This window comes from Eleutherodactylus coqui, chromosome 13, assembly GCF_035609145.1.
Source record: "Eleutherodactylus coqui strain aEleCoq1 chromosome 13, aEleCoq1.hap1, whole genome shotgun sequence".
NCBI classification, from domain to species: Eukaryota; Metazoa; Chordata; class Amphibia; order Anura; family Eleutherodactylidae; genus Eleutherodactylus; species Eleutherodactylus coqui.
Window position 1 is genome coordinate 72,859,374 of NC_089849.1, and position 16,384 is coordinate 72,875,757.

General features: G+C 43.6%; 1 protein-coding gene across 1 annotated transcript in view; it reads right to left on the reverse strand.

Annotated features, from left to right (window-relative positions):
• Positions 1 to 10,345: 10,345 nt before the first annotated feature.
• The window catches only part of ENGASE (endo-beta-N-acetylglucosaminidase), a 40,757-nt gene continuing 34,718 nt past the window's right edge, over positions 10,346 to 16,384 (reverse strand). Inside the window, exon 14 of the mRNA XM_066587646.1 lies at positions 10,346 to 15,060. Coding sequence (XP_066443743.1) covers positions 14,665 to 15,060 — 396 coding nt within the window. The 3' untranslated portion in view covers positions 10,346 to 14,664. The remainder of the gene's footprint in view (positions 15,061 to 16,384) is intronic.

Consider the following 16,384-nt stretch of genomic DNA (forward strand, 5'->3'; position numbering starts at 1 on the left):
CTTCCTCCACCAAACCCAGGGGTCTACGACCTGTGGGCCCTGGCGACGACCCCCCTGAGCCCGCAAGATGGCGTCTCTAACAGTAAGTTCCTATAATGCTAGAGGCCTAAACAGTCCAAACAAGAGGAACCAAATCCTATATAGCCTTCATAAGAAGAAAGTAATGATAATTTTATTTCAGGAAACCCACTTCACCACCGCAAATACCCCCAGCTGCCACAACCGTTACTACCCACACTGGTACCATGCCCCTCACCCAGACCGCAAAGTAGGGGGGGTCTCCATAGCATTCCATAGATCATTAAAACCCCAAACCCTAGAAATAGAAAAAAGACGAAGAAGGGAGATACATATTCCTGAAACTTAAACTACTAAAGGACTTGTACACTCTCGCTAACTTCTATTTCCCTAACCAGGGGCAGGTGTCCTTCGGCTCCAGAGCTCTTCGGAGACTGTCGGACTTCGCGGAGAATTCAATGATCATTGCCGGTGGTGACTTTAACGTACCCTTGGACCCACACCTGGATACCTCCTCAGGACGCTCCTCAGTCTCCCACTCCGCTATTCGCAGACTTAAGAAGATGTTGGTGAGTCTACACCTGGTCGACCTGCGGAGATCTCTCCATCCGGCCGACAGAGACTATAGCTGTCACTCGAGTGTACACAATACATACAGCAGAATTGATTACATCTTTGTATCGCATAGGCTTCTAGACGGGTTCCCTAAATGCTCCATAGGACATTTCATATGGTCAGATCATGCCCCAATACTAGGGGAACTCAAACCCACCAGACAAGACTATAGAGGTTTTAACTGGAAACTAAATGACAACCTCCTCAAGGATCCCACATGTCTGGCCGACATAAAAAAGACAATAGAGTTGTTTTTGGAGGCCCACGCAACCGACTCGACCCCGGCACCAATTAAGTGGGAGGCCCTGAAATGTACCCTGAGAGGGGTGTTCATGGCCCATGGAGCGAGGCTTAAAAAAGAAAGAGCTCACAAACTTAAGCAGCTATTCTTGGAACTAGAAAGCCGCGAGATGGCCAATAAAACTCAGAAGTCAGAGGTGCTGTTAGCAGAAATTATAGACATCAGACATAAAATCTTAGCTATACTAGACCAGAACACTCTTAACATCAGAGACAGATTCAGGGCGAACTGCTACGAATACGGTAACAAGTGTGGGAGGTGGCTCGCAAGGGCCCTACGCCCTCGAGTTCCTCAGACGAATGTCATGTCCATCTGGGACTCCTCCAGGAGCGAGGTCCACGCTCCGAGCGAGATATTAGAAGTCTTCAGGGCATATTACTCCGACCTCTATAATATCTCAGGATGGGAGGGAATGGAGGAGCCCACACACAGGGAACAAACAGCTCAATATCTATTACAAAACATACACAGAACTATCCCACTAACAGAGGCGGAATCGCTCGAGGCGGACCTCTCTACGGAGGAACTATCCCAGGTTATACGAGACCTGAAGCTAGGGAAGAGCCCCGGGCCCGACGGCTTCACGCCAAGATTTTATAAAACCTTTGGGGACCAGCTAGCAGAAAGTATGCTGGCCGCGTTTAAAGCGGTATCTCAGGGGGGCACATTCTCACCCCAGGCACTGCAGGCTAATATTGCGGTGATTTTGAAGCCGGGGGAAGGACCCTCGGTCATGCAAAAACTACAGACCCATCTCCCTCAAACAGCGATCTAAAAATATTCTCAAAAATTTTGGCAAATAGATTAAATCCCCTCATCCCGTCACTTATACATGTAGACCAAGTGGGGTTTGTCCCTGGCAGGGAAGCCAGTGATAATATCATCAAAACTATCTCCCTAATCAATAAAGCACGGAACTCAGAAACCCCAATGTGCCTTCTAGCGCTGGACGCGGAGAAGGCCTTTGATAGGGTGAAATGGACCTTCCTGGAGTCAGTACTGGAGAGGGTGGGTCTGGGCCCGAGGGCCCTCCGCTGGATAATGTCCCTCTACAGCACCCCCTCAGCGCGGATCAGGGTTAACGGTCTCTTGTCAGCACCCCTCGAGATACGGAACGGACTAGGCAGGAATGCCCCCTCTCCCCCCTCCTGTACATACTCGCGATGGAGCCTCTGGCCGAGGCCCTGAGGGGAAACCCAGATATCCGAGGAATAGCAGGGGGGGCAGAGAGCATAAGCTATCCATTTTTGCGGACGACTTATTATTGTACGTCTCGAGCCCTAGCACCTCGATTCCCGAGATCAAAAGGGAACTCATTAGATACGGGAACCTTTGTAATTTTAAAATCAATCCCCAAAAGTCAGAAATCCTAAACGTGTCATTGTCAACCTCAGAGGCCAACCAGTTGAGCGGATTCCTCCCATACACGTGGAGGAACGACGCAATAAAATACCTGGGCATATTAATTCCGGCTGACACACAAGAAATCTTTAACCTAAATTACAGACCGCTACTATCATTATTCGAGACGGATCTTGAATGTTGGTCTAAATTGTACTTATCGTGGTTCGGAAGGATTAGCTCCCTTAAAATGAACTTGCTGCCCAGAATCCTGTATGTCTTTCAAACCGCGCCATATGATATCCCTAGGAATTTTTTTAATACACTAAAAAAGGCGTTAGTAAAGTATATATGGAAGAACCTAAAACCCAGAATTAGCTATAAGACCCTAACCCGCTCAAGGTCATCCGGGGGGGCGGGCCTTCCGGACCTCGAATTATACCACAAGGCAGCGATAGGAAAATGCATAATAGACATATTCCACCATTCAGAAGAAAAAACATGGGTGACATTGGAAATAGAACAAAACAACATAAATTTGGGGGGTGCCTTCTGGATCCCAGGGAGGGTAGATTGGTGGGACCGGGGAGGGTCCCCCCAGGCGCTACATCTAATTGGAGCCTGGAGACGAGTCACCAGAAACAGTAAGATAGCGAACGTACCCGGTCCCCTGACACCCCTAACGGGGAATCCTCAACTCGTGGCCACTCAAACGGCAAAAACACTGTTCATCCTTCCGGACAATCCTAGGCCTCTTACTGGAGACGTATGGGAAGCGGGAGGCATGCGCCCACTGAATGACATAATAGGAAGTCATAGAGTTAAACCGGGAGCTTGGATGCAATACCTGCAGATCAGGAATTACCTGAGTTTACTTGGGGACCCCAGGCAGCTAAACTCTGACCAGACCCCGTTTGAGGAGATCTGTATGGCCCCTCTCCCCCCGACCCACACGATATCACTGCTGTATGGATTGTTGCTAGACGGTAGACAGAAGGAGATACGCCCGCAGTGGGAGACGAGATGGGAGGAGACAATCGGGAAGCAGTTCTCCGAGGAGCTCTGGAGCAAGGCATACAAGCTTTCTCACAAGATGTCCATATCATCCAAGGCCCAGGAACTTAGTTACAAGATCACCTCACAATGGTACAGGACTCCGGAGAGACTCCATAGAATCTTTCCTGACGTGCCAAAGGAATGCTGGAGATGCGGTCTGGAGGTGGGTTCCATGTTACACATCTGGTGGTCCTGTCCATTGATTGCCTCGCTCTGGGGGGACGTCGCCAGGTTGTACAATAAGATATGTAGGTCTAACCTTGTCTTGATTCCCGAAATAGCCCTCCTTTCCATGTTGCCAGGCACCATATCCAGAATCATAAAAGGTCTCCTAAGACATTTTATTATGGCTATGCGCCTCATTATCTCGCAACACTGGAGACTGAGGGGCGAGCTCCGTAGGTCGACTTGGATAGAGGCAATGGAACAAACTAAACACATGGAGGAAATCAGAAGCTCAGATTCCAAGCCCGGCGACACTCATGCGACTACAGGCGATGCATGGAGTGCCTGGATTGACTTTAAAGAATCCCCATCCTTCCGTGCATGGCTAATTAACGGCTCATCATAAACACTAACATGCTGGGGACCCGAGGTGGAAACGAGCCCCAAGCTCGGGAACTACCTGCCCGCGGGCCTGACCACCTGTCGCGCTTATATATGCAAAACGTTATAAAGAGATGAAAGAAGATCATACCCACTCTGTCCTCCCCCCTAGCATCCCTTCCTTCCTCTATTCTCCACCTCACCCCTATACTCCCTCCCTGCTCTTCCCTACACCACGTCCCTGTCTGTCTTTGTTCCCCCCGTTTCTCCTGGTACTTTCTCCAGGACTATAATTTTAGTATATATTTGCACTGGATAGGTTTACATAATATCTGCATTGCTACTTATTTTACAATTTGGAAATGTTTAAAAAGTTTCATCAGGGACGGCGGGAGTATGGGGGACACCGGGACTCCCAGACACAACCAACCGAATTACCAGAAAGGGGGTTTACCCTTTTGAGTACCGGGGGGCGGAGAACTAGGGCCGTGCAGATCACGCCCTGAGGCTCAAACTTCCCATAAGGACCACGAATGCCACCTCCCCGCATTAATATTTTTCATTGGGATTCTTCCGGTGACCCACAACGCATCCTGCTGTCACCACGTTGGTCAAAGTTCCAAACTGCCTTAGTTATATTCCACAATGCAAAACTGTCAAAGTATTTGATAATGAATAAACATATTTTGAAAGAAATATGATTTTTGAAGACTGCTACCCAGCCTCTGATGCAAGCATCAGTAGTTAAGTGCTGGGGTTCTTGAAACCACTCTATTCCCTTTGTGAGATTTGAAATCTTTCACCACTACAGTGAAGACTTTACCTCTGGGTTTACTAGTACCTTCTTGTCTAGGGATTTGTGTTTCTTGTCACATGATGACAGGACCAAGTTCTGTAACGCCCTGGAGTGAGCCTAAGCCCAAGCAACCGCCGGGATGCAAGAAGTCATTGTTCCTAGAACACTCATACATAACCTTATGGATGCGCTTTTCTTCTGTAATGCTGAAATTTTTTAACTTATTTTATCTTTTAATTAAGATCCTCGGAATTTTTTCCTTATTAAAAAGCAGGATGATCTGATTTTTTTTTTTTTTTTTTTTAGATTTTGCATCCAAACCAATTTCTGAAAAAGACTTTGTACTTTCCATAAATGTTTTTTCGGAATGCGATATGAATCTGCTGCCAGAAGAAAATTGTCTATATAGAAGAATATATTTATTCCCTGAGAAAAGCTACTATCGCGATTATGATTTTGGAAAAAAAACTGTTAAACTGACGAAATTCCAAATTGTAAGCACCTGAGCTGGTAGTGACAAATTTTCTCAGTTTTGATGACTGCTGAGAAACTTCTAGCATCATAGATGTATCGGCACGTGATGATATGCGTTTTCTAGATACATCGTACACATCACTGATCCCTGCGGAATTAGAGAGGCAATGGATTTTATGGATTCCATACAAACTTTTCTGTATACTATCCAGTGATTCAGGTTTTTTAGACTTCTAATTACTCTTCAACCTCTGCCTGGTTTCTTCAGTAGAACAAGTGTGGAGTAAAACACTCTTTGGTTCTTGTAATAGTACTGGAACAATTGCTCCTAAGGAAAGAGGATCTGAAACCCCTTTAAGAATTATTTTCTTTTGTACTTAGGTAATCAAAAATCTTGGGCGAAGAGAAGAAAACTATTCTGTAACCATTTTCTAAGATTTGCATTACCCACTGCTTTCTGGTGATCCCTTTCCGCTGATTGAAAAAAATACAGTAGTCTCCCCCCTCCACCCCCCCCCCCCCCCACTTGTATGGCATCATTGTGTAGAGGATGGTGGTCCTGAGTTTGAGTTAGGATGGAGAATAAACTTTTTTTTCCTCTTCTGGTTCCACCTTTTGGATAGCACCATCATCTTGTTTCACAATTTCATTCATGATTCCTAAAAGACGTAGGTCTTACAAAAAAGCTGTTTCCTGAAAGGTTTATCTTCAAGGAAACCGTTCTTCTTATAAGTATTTTGTCTAATTCAGGGCCAAAAACATATTTCCCTTGAAATTCAATAGAAAATATTTTTTTTTCCTTTTAAATAGTGTCACCTGACCAAAGTTTTAGCCATAATGCTCTATGTGTGGAGTTTGAAAGAGCTGCTGATTTTGCTTCAAATCTTACCGATTCACCAGAGGCATTTGCTTAGAAATAAAAAAAAAAAAAGCCGTGGCCATTTAAAAAAAAAAAAGACTCACATATCTGTTCTCTAGAGGTCTTGGATTGAAGAGGCTTTTCTAGCTGATTGATCCAAAGAATCATAGACCTACCCACTGAGGTTGCTGCACAATTTGTATGATTTGTATTTGCTGCAGCTTCCCATGCTTTTTTTTCAATAGATGGTCTGCTTTACAATCGGGTCCCTCAATTGTGTGGAATCCTCAAACAGCAAAGTGATTCTCCTTACTACCTTTGCCACCTGGTCGTCTGTCTTAGGAATTTCTTCCCAAAAAGGAAGAATCTTCCTTTTCAAAAAGAAGTCGATGTCTGAATTGTGTTGGGGCCATTCACCTTTTCTCAGTTTCTTTCATTTATCTAGAATACGCTCTTTTTTTAGAAGTTGCATTAACTGGAAATACATGTGTTTTTTTTGTGTCCCCAAAGATCCCCAAATATAACTTTCCATTCAGAACAAGCTCTTATTCTTCAATATTCATCATACTATGAACTACTCTTACTAGGCCATCAGTATCCTCAGAGTCAAAATACTATTTTCTATCCTCTTGCTGAGAATCAGAAAAAAAAAAAACCTCTTTCTTCAATCTCGTTTTCAAATTCTAACACGTCCTGACCAGAAGATCTAGGACGTTTCCTCTTGGGTTTAGCCGACAGCTGTGTCTGCGCATTACATATTTCACCCAGGGATGACTGAATTTCTTCCATTACTACGGATCTAATGTCTTCTGAGCGAAGCCTTCTCCCCTTTCAGAATTTGATCTATACATGCAGAGCACAGAAAAATCTTATAAAAAGAGGTTAAGTGAATATTACAGATGTTGCATCTTAATGGGTTTTTTGGTGTCACTACTTTTTTTATAGCGATCTATAGACAGAGAGCACCCCTAGCATTGTTATGTTTGAAGGAGAGTGTATAGGTTTTTCATGACACAGATGGCATCAACTTCTTGGTTGCTCTGTGGTCGCATGTGCACTGCCTGGTAGGAACTCAAATTTCCTATCAAGTGAAGGGAGAAAAGACTTGGCAGGAGATACCTGCCCAGAAGGGTGCTGACTTTGATGCTTCCAAGGTAAGGAGAAGGACCAAGAAAACCCCAACAGATCGATCCAGCTGGAAAGTAAGTGGACCTCTCTTCTTCTATCTTCTGCAGAGACAGGAAAACACTGAGTATAATAGTAGGGAGGGGATTTTTAATCTCTCAGCATTTCCTGTCGCTACAGATGGTGGGAAGTATCAGGTGCTACCACGAATGCGGCATAGCGGAAAAAACTATTGAAAAGTGCATGATACATATGATTAACGGCTGCATGTGATGGATGCCATCCAGTGGTATTATTGTATCTTGACGCCACTGGAAGTACTGGCGGAGCCAAGATTCAGGCAGTTTGACAGATGGTTGCTACCCCCTGTTGCTCATTGGCTGCCTCCGTCTGCCCATGCACGGCCCCACAGGTCCTGTAGGCAGCGGCGGCCTCCCTGCAGCGTTAAACCTCATGCCCTCCGCTCCCTTGCAGCAGTGCCTGTCCCTGGCAGTGGCGTGTAGGGTCCTCCGTTCCCAGGACCTGGTAAGCGCTGGAGGAAGGAGACAGGCGGAGTTCGTCATTTCTGAGCATTGCCCTTGCAGGAAGGGCAGAGGCTCCGGTCGTCACTGGTGAGCGGCGTTCTGCAATGGTGGCAGGGAAGAGGGGGTGGGGGAGCTGTGTACTGAGCGGGAAGTGCAGTGTCATGAGCAGTGGGGGTGGAACAAGGAAGCACAGTGTAATGTGTAATGAGCGGTAAGCGTGTTTAATGAATGGGGGAGGTGAGGGGCTGTGTAATGTGTTATAAGCAGGAATCTCTGAGGTAACGCTGCTGCTAGGACCTTCTTCATTGTAGCCAATCTGAAGCTATGGGTGTGATAGGGGCATTCCTGCTTCAATGCCCTGTCAAACCCCTAGCTACCGGTGGCGTCAAGATACAATAGCCCATACAGTGGCATCCTTCATCTATAGGCTTCCATGTTAATAAAAATGTATATATTTTAAGCATGTGTTTCTTTACTGGGCTCCATGGGATTGAACAGTTAGGGTACGATAAAATTTCATATTTTTAATTTGATACAAAACCTTCTACTGAAAGATGGGGGTGACCAAAAGGAGTCCAAAAGGTCACCCCCATCTTTCAGTAGAAGGTTTTGGACACTTCGCATTTTTGCCATTTAGTATATATGTTGGAAAAGCTCCTGATCTAAATGCTATGTTAAACCAGCATAAGGCTGTATATGCAGTCAGCCAGCTTCCTTTTACAAAGGGATTATTTTGGAGTTAAAACCCATTTAGTAATTGACTATTATGCCATATTGTATGGTCATGTGATTAAAGGAGTTGGTCAGTGTGTAGGGGAGGGTTGAGGTGGGAACAATCCTTAGAAAGGAGGGCTATGTTAAACAAATAGATTTCTACTCTCCGTAGGGTCATACTGGATGCTCTAGTCTTTGTCGCTGCAGTCCCATCTAACCTCCATCTGCTTCTAAGTAGTGCAGTGACATGCCATCTAGGCACGATTGTTGTGGCCAATTACTGGCTTCAGTGTTTTGTTTTAAGCCAATTGCATATTATATAATTGATAGTTAATAATATGCTCATGCATGCCCTCATCCTCTGCCTAGACTACTGGAACATATTTCTTTGTGACCTCCCATTCAACACTCCTGCTCCCCTCTAATCCATCCTCAACTGTGCTGCCCAGCCGATTCACTTCTTACTTTGTTACTCCTCTGCCAATACTTTCAAAGGCTCCTCGTTGTCCAGGGAATTCTGTGAGTTTTCAGGTTGCTTTTGAAGGTTTCGAAGGTGTGCAGTTTGATCATTTGGGATAGCGAGTTCCAGAGTATGGCCCCTCATAGGAGAAACCTTGCAGATGGTTGTGCAAGAAACATGCAAGAGGAAAGCTAAGAAGGAGAAGTTGTGAGGACTAGAGATCTTGTGTGGGGAGGTATTGGGAGATTAGGTCAAAGATGTATGGAGGGGCAAGTTTTGAATAGCCTTGTATGTAATGGTTAAGATTTCAAAACTGAATTTGCTGGACAATGGGTAGCAGGTGAGGAGTTTGGGAGAGGGGAGTGGCAGAGGAGTACCTGGGAGAGGGGGATTAGCCAGAAACGGCAGAGTTAAGGGTGGACTGGATGGACGGCCACAGGGGAGGATGTTGTAGTCTAGTCTAGACAGGAAATATTGAGGGTAGGGACTGGCATTTTTGTTAACTCGAAGTTCAGGAATGAGCTGATTCGGGAGATGTTTTTGACTTGGAGGGGGTGGTAAATGCTTTGAGGTTTGGTTTGTATGACAAGGTGGAATAAAAGGTTAAAGGGGTTGTATAACTTTTGATTTTCTTTAAAACTACTGAGATTCCCTACCCCAAAAGTACATTTTAGTCACGGTATGCGACCTTGTTCTTTTAGGCCGGTGATTTTCTGTACACATAACACGCGGGCTTCAATTTTTTAGGATGTCACTGATGACATCCCATTGCATGGCTGCTACTGGCTGCAGCGGTCATATGGGTAAACAACCACGTGATTGCTGCGGGCAAGATGAAGTAATCAAAGTACAGGAGTAGCTACTAGAGATGAGCGAGTATACTCGCTAAGGCACATTACTCGAGCGAGTAGTGCCTTAGCCGAGTATCTCCCAGCTCGTCTCTAAAGATTCAGGGGCCGGCATGGGTGACAGGTGAGTTGCAGTCGGGAGCGGGGGGGAGAGAGGGAGAGAGAGATCTCCCCTCCGTTCCTCCCCGCTCTCCCCCGCCGGCACCCGAATCTTTAGAGACGAGCGGGGAGATACTCGGCTAAGGCACTACTCGCTCGAGTAATGTGCCTTAGCGAGTATACTCGCTCATCTCTAGTAGCTACCACAAATTAGTTTTTAGATTGGAAAACTCGTTTAGTCGAAGGCAGCGGACTTGCGCCTCTTATTACATTTGGTGCATCTTACTCCAGCAGCACTTATTTAAGACCGTCGTGAAAAACACCGTTGTGCTTGACTCAAATATAGATTAAGTAACCATTTTACCTACTTGGTTTTCACACTTTGATGTCAGATGCATGTCCATCACCAGAGGCACTATATAAAAAGGCAATAAAGAGCAATTTGTAGGTTTTGCTAGACTATGGGTTTGTTTCCTAATAAGAAACCCAAGAGACATAGTCTGTGTTAATCTGAGCGTTAAAGCACTTCTGGAGCCAGACTAGAAATGTACGACATCAACTGACAACAGTTTCATTGTAAAATATTTATTATAGTTGGTTACATCAGAAATAGCACTTTGCACAATTCCATATAAAACTGTAGTATTTCAGCGGTAGTTTATCACTAAACTTGATGTGCACACTATACAAATGAACCTGTCACTTGTACAAAACAACAAAAGGAACAAAAAGGTTTTTCAAAAACATTGTAACATGTCTTGCAGGAAAAAATCTCCTTTTACATTGTGAATAAACTAGTATAAAAAACGGTAGATTACCTTTTAGAAATCCTGAAAGTGTAAATAAGGTTATAAGTTCAGTTCAAAGTCTATGAGGGAAAAAAAAGGTGGGAAGAACAAGGAGACTCAAAATCATCATGTAAACAAATAAAAGCCAAAAAGGACACCAATTACTTCATTATCCATATATAGCATAGAAAAAAACATCACACATTACGAGATAAACACATTCGAGCACATGTACAGAAAGGGGCGCTGCAGTTTTGTTTTCATTTAAAAAACGGCACAAAATGTACCAAATGTGTTATAATTCTGCATTTACACCAAAATAAAGTTTGCAATATTTTTTTTAACTTAGGTCCAGATTAAAATGGTGTTCCCAACTAAGTGAATCACAGCTAAGATGGGAATACCCATTTCTATGCCACAGTAAGAGGTGGACATAACTCTCAATCACCTCTGTAGGAGTTATGGGCACAGCATATAATAGCCAGCTCAGCTGTTTCCGTAATCCCAGCCATTGATGCCCACAGCATACACACGGGTATTCTTAACTCGTCCATAATTAACTGAGATAGGAACACCCTTTACTATTGGATGTGGTTCCCTATCCAACGGCTATTACAACCACATCTAAGAGGTGGCTTCACATGGACATGACTATCTCAACTAAACCATGGAAGTTATGGACACAGAAGCCAGCAACTCCCTTATATTTCAAGTAACCACCCACCTGCATGCCACCTCTTCTGGGCTGGATAGGATCACTGGATGGCTATCATGTGAGGTGGTTGGTGGAGGCCGGGAATGAGTTTACATTTAGATACAAATAAAATAAATTGAGTAATATTTTTATCTACCTTGAAACAATCGTTAGTGACAGTTTTTGGTTTTATCGCATCCACAACTCTAGAGGTTTCTGATTGCCCATTAACTTGCTCAGTGATTTGAATACATAGGCCAGTAAACTAATCTTATGCAGACATCAGAAAGAATGGCATTACAGAAGTTTAGCTACATTATTGGGTGATGTTCTGTAGACATTGGCCAACAATTATTAATGCTGTTGTTTAGGCCGGTCTACGGTAAAGGAGGTAGTTGGAGCGAATTGCTGCACATACTTTAAAAGGCACATGCCTCCTAATGGTAAATCTATAATGTTTGCTCTAGTTAATAAATCTAACCATGTTCACTTATCAAGAAAAAATATATAAATTTAAAAAAGGAGTGGATTAAAAACCTCAATTTTTTTCCCCCAAAATTCCATTAATGTCAATAAAATCTTATGGATGCGGCTCATTTGAGATTCCAACGTGTTTCAAATATACTTAAGCGTCCTTACTCATGGCCACGAGTAAGGACACTTAAGTATCATGGCCATGAGTAAGAACGCTTAACGGTGTTTGAAACACGTGCAGACCAAATGAGCATCAGATCACATGATCGTATTCCTGCGGCGTAAAAGCGACCAGTCGGGGAAATATAGCTTTCATGCCGGGTTGAAAAGATAGTCCTGGAACTATCCTTCCGGCAGGGGAGAAAAGAGGCAAGCGAGGGGGCGGGAAGGCTCAACGGTATGGCACCTTTAGCGTATATACACACCGAGGGCCCATGCTGCATGAATGGGCGCACAAACGTAAGATTTGTGCGCCCGTTCACGAGCTTTTACGCCCCAGATGATAGCGTATATCAGCTGGCCGTGAGAACAGCGGCAGATATACGCTCGTGGGAATGAAGCCTGGAACTGTACCCATGAGATTTTATTGCCATTAACGGAATTTTGAAAATTAAGAGTTTACTATTTTGAATCCACTCCTGTGAGCTGGAAATCCTTTGCTTTTTCATGCTGGAGGTCTAGCCAGGGACTATTTTTGTGCTCCTGTGTTGGAAGTATATAGGTAGAGATATATAGGTGAGCTGGCTTCTTTTTCTCTATTCTTTAATTTTCTTATCATTTTGTAAATCTGGCAAGTGAAAAGCCTGAATTTTATGTCTTAAAATGTTGCATGTCATCACTTGTGTCATTATAGCTATGCAATTTACAGGGCTCTTTTACATGGAGCAATTATCGTTCAGATTCTCGCTGGATCGGAGGAGTCTGAACAATAATCGTTGAATGCTGCCAGCGACTGATGAACGATAATTCATTCGCCAATCATTCGTCGTTCAGTTTCAGCAGACATAAAAATCAAACAATGATCATCCCGTGTAAACAGGCAGTCATTCATCTATGAACTCCCCGTTTACTGTGAACGGAGACAGGTAACCGCAGCGAACCCCGACCCACTCCACCTGCATTCACCAAGTGATCCTTGTCCCTGTGTGGAAGTGCCCAACAGTTGGCCTGGACCTTAACGGGTATAAACTACCTAATAAATGTGGGGCATGGTTTTCTGTCCCAGTAACAACCTGCAGAATTGTGACTGCAGCTCTGGGCTATAGTATAAAATGAAACTTAGAACCAGCAGAAGATACAAATAGTTAAAACATTGTGTAAATCCATACATATATTTAATGCACATCCAAAAGGTAAACCTACAATAAAATAGATTTTCATCCACATGAAATGACTGACCAAATACTGGTTTTTTTCCCCTTTTAATCATCTCTCAGGAAACTAGTTAGTGTATTAAATATTAAAAAAAAGCAGCGGTTCATAGCCAGTCGGCAAACCAATACTAAAAACCCAGCTTTGGCTGGAGGATGGACCATGCCACCACCAAGCCCAGCTACAGATACCCTCTTGCAAATTTACAGTCCGTGTGCAAAAAAGGTCTCTATCCTGATCGGACATAGCAGAACTGAGCGGACCTTCTCGACTGGAGCTCTATACCTGATAAATACTCTGCTGCCAACCGAGGGAGCATTTGTACCAAGTAAGGAATGATAGAGGCGATACTAATTTTAATGTTCTCTACATTCCCATATTTACTATCCTCTTTCTTTAGGATAACGTGTGCTTTAAAAGAAGCCTTATTAAGGCAACAAGGAGAAGAATATGGCAAATGAAGTTCAATGTTGAAATCTGTGCAGTAATGCATCAAAGCTAAAGTAATAGTATTATAATTGATATGAAATAAAACTTGGGATAAAAGGAAAAAGGACTTACTGGTTACAAGCAAGCTAGACACTAGTATTCAACGGTAAGCAGCTACGCCAAAAAGTATATCTATAACATCTTAGAATAGAACATAAAAACCTGTGATCCAACTAGAAATCCCTCATAAGATCACATTATAGAAAATCGTATTGAAATTGGGGCTTTACTTTGTAAGAGGGATATAGAATAGCAGGAGAGGGTTCAAGGGTGGAGAACTAGACTAATAAATGGGATAAGAGGAAAATAAAAGGTGTTCGCTTAATAAAAAGATCGAGCATTCATTCTAAGATATGTACAAAGGACTAGGGGACACTGCTTATGTGCGGAGGGCCTAACGAGTGTTTGTTCCCGGTCATCATCCCATGTAAACATGTCCGGTCAGTCAACAAAAGAAGCAAAAAACGCTCGTTTGTCAGCAGACTGCATCTTTTTTTTTCCATTTTGCAGGAGAAAATGCTTGCCCGTTGGCAGCACACCTCCGTGTGTAAAAAATGAATGTGCTGCCAACAAACTCAATCGGTATGGGACGGATGGCTGTACTACCGATCATTCGCTCGCATACTAGTGATAATGATCTGCTGCTTCTATATGCCAGTAAAAAAGCACCGATCAACATACTATAATCGTCGATCAGCACTTAAACAGAAAATATATCTATAAAAATAGTCTTCACGCAATCAAGAAAAGGTTTGTTTACAGTCACATCATGCCCCCACGAAAAGTAATAGTAGATACAATGACAGCATTCATAAAAAGGGGCTAGAATTGTATCTAATAACTCGTATCAAGAGAGTTAGAATTTAATTAGCAATAAATGATATACAAAAAAGGTTAAACATGACGGCACGTGCCTTTTTAACCTAATTACCGTAGCCTAGAATAATAGATATTTGTAGTATATAGCTGAAAACTATTCATTTTCTAGTATGGCTAAAAGTACCAGTATGGTATTCTGAAAAGAAGTCATCCTGGTAGGTTTGTTCCTGTCCTCCAAAACCTACAAGACTTGTTACACCTCTGTGTGCGTCTGCTCCACAAACTCCAAGACCAGATTCCCCCATGTAGGAGGTAAGATTTCAACAGTATCCTTATTAACAGGCTGAACTGAGAACTCAAGCCTACCAGGAGCGGGTGGACATGGATTTGGTACAGCTAGATCAACCACACGGTAAACGCAAGCATGTGCCAACCCGAGAAGATGAGGCTGCGACTCTGGAGCTCGATGACAAGTAACACCGCGGCAGTATATGCGAAAGTGCCGGACGTTGTCCATAGCATGGCTCCAGTGAAGGGTCAAGCTGACAAACAACTGATTGCTGTCCTGGTCTCTTCGCCAATGTACGTGAGACAAAGTGAGGTCAGAAGGCTGAACGGGAGGCTGTAGAGGTAGAGAAGCATCTAGAATCTACAACAAAAGGCAAGGATTACAGTCTTACAGGACATAACTAGTAATATACAACTGCACGATTAGCTTTACTAGACTGGCTCTTGCATGCACATAACACAGGGGGGGGTGGACAAAAATATGGAAACTCCTGACCAATGGAACCTTGTTGTTCACTTCTGCCTGGCAGCATCTGTGACATATTACCTCCATGTGTCTTATTGATGTAGTTAAAATTTACTGGTAGTATTATGATTTATATGATTATTTATAATGCCAAGGCATGCAATTTGAACGGCATTTCCATATTTTTGCCCACTCCCTATATAAGGGTGAATGCACATAAAGGGATGCCATAGTGCATATTATTATAATGAATAGTAAGTCTACTCTTTGGCATGGCATTGACTGTAAACATCAGAGGAAGGAACTGCTTGTATATAATCCCTAGACATCTCTTTACAGTGAAAGAAGCCTATGATCAATAGAAGACACATGGAAGACCACCTGGGAGTTTCCAAAAAGCACCTATAGGACACTCAGACTGTGAGAAATAAGCTATTCTGGTCTGATGTAAAACAAGGTTGAACTTTTTGGATGGAATTCTAAGTGTTATGTCTGAAGGAAACCAGGCGCCACCCACCACCTGCCCAATACCATCCCTACAGTGAAGCCTGGTGGTGGCAGCATCATGCCCTGGGGGTACTTTCAGCAGTTCGGACAGGGAGACCAGTCAGGGTTGATGGAAAGTTGAATGTAGTAAAGTACAAAGATGTTCTTAATGATAACCTGATGCTGAGCACAAGGGCCCTCAAACGGGCAGAAGGTTCACCTTCCAACAAGACAATGACCCTAAGCACACAGCCAAGACAAGACAGGAGGGGCTCAGGGACAACTCTGAATGTCCCTGAGTGGCCAAGCCAGAGCCCTGACCTGAAACCAATCTAACATCTTTGGAGAGACTTGAAAATGGTTGTCCACAGACGGCCCCCACCCAACCTGACAGAGCTTGAGGGATCTGCGAAGAAGAATGGTAGAAAATGCCCAAATCCAGATATGTAAACCTTGTGGCGTCATAACCAAGAAGACCATGGACTATAATCACTGCCAACGATGCTTCTAAGTACTGAGTGCAGGGTGTGAATACTGATGGCAGGGCAGAATATTAGAAATTGTACATTTTTAAAAAAAATGCAAAAAACTAACATTCTGTTTTCACTTTATGAACCAGTCTCACTATGGGATTCTGTAGCAGCCGAATATTTTGAGATTCTGCTAGTCAACACTGAAGAATATTTTGGATGGGCAGCAGTAAGCTTAAATTGCTGCTAATTAGGAGGAGATG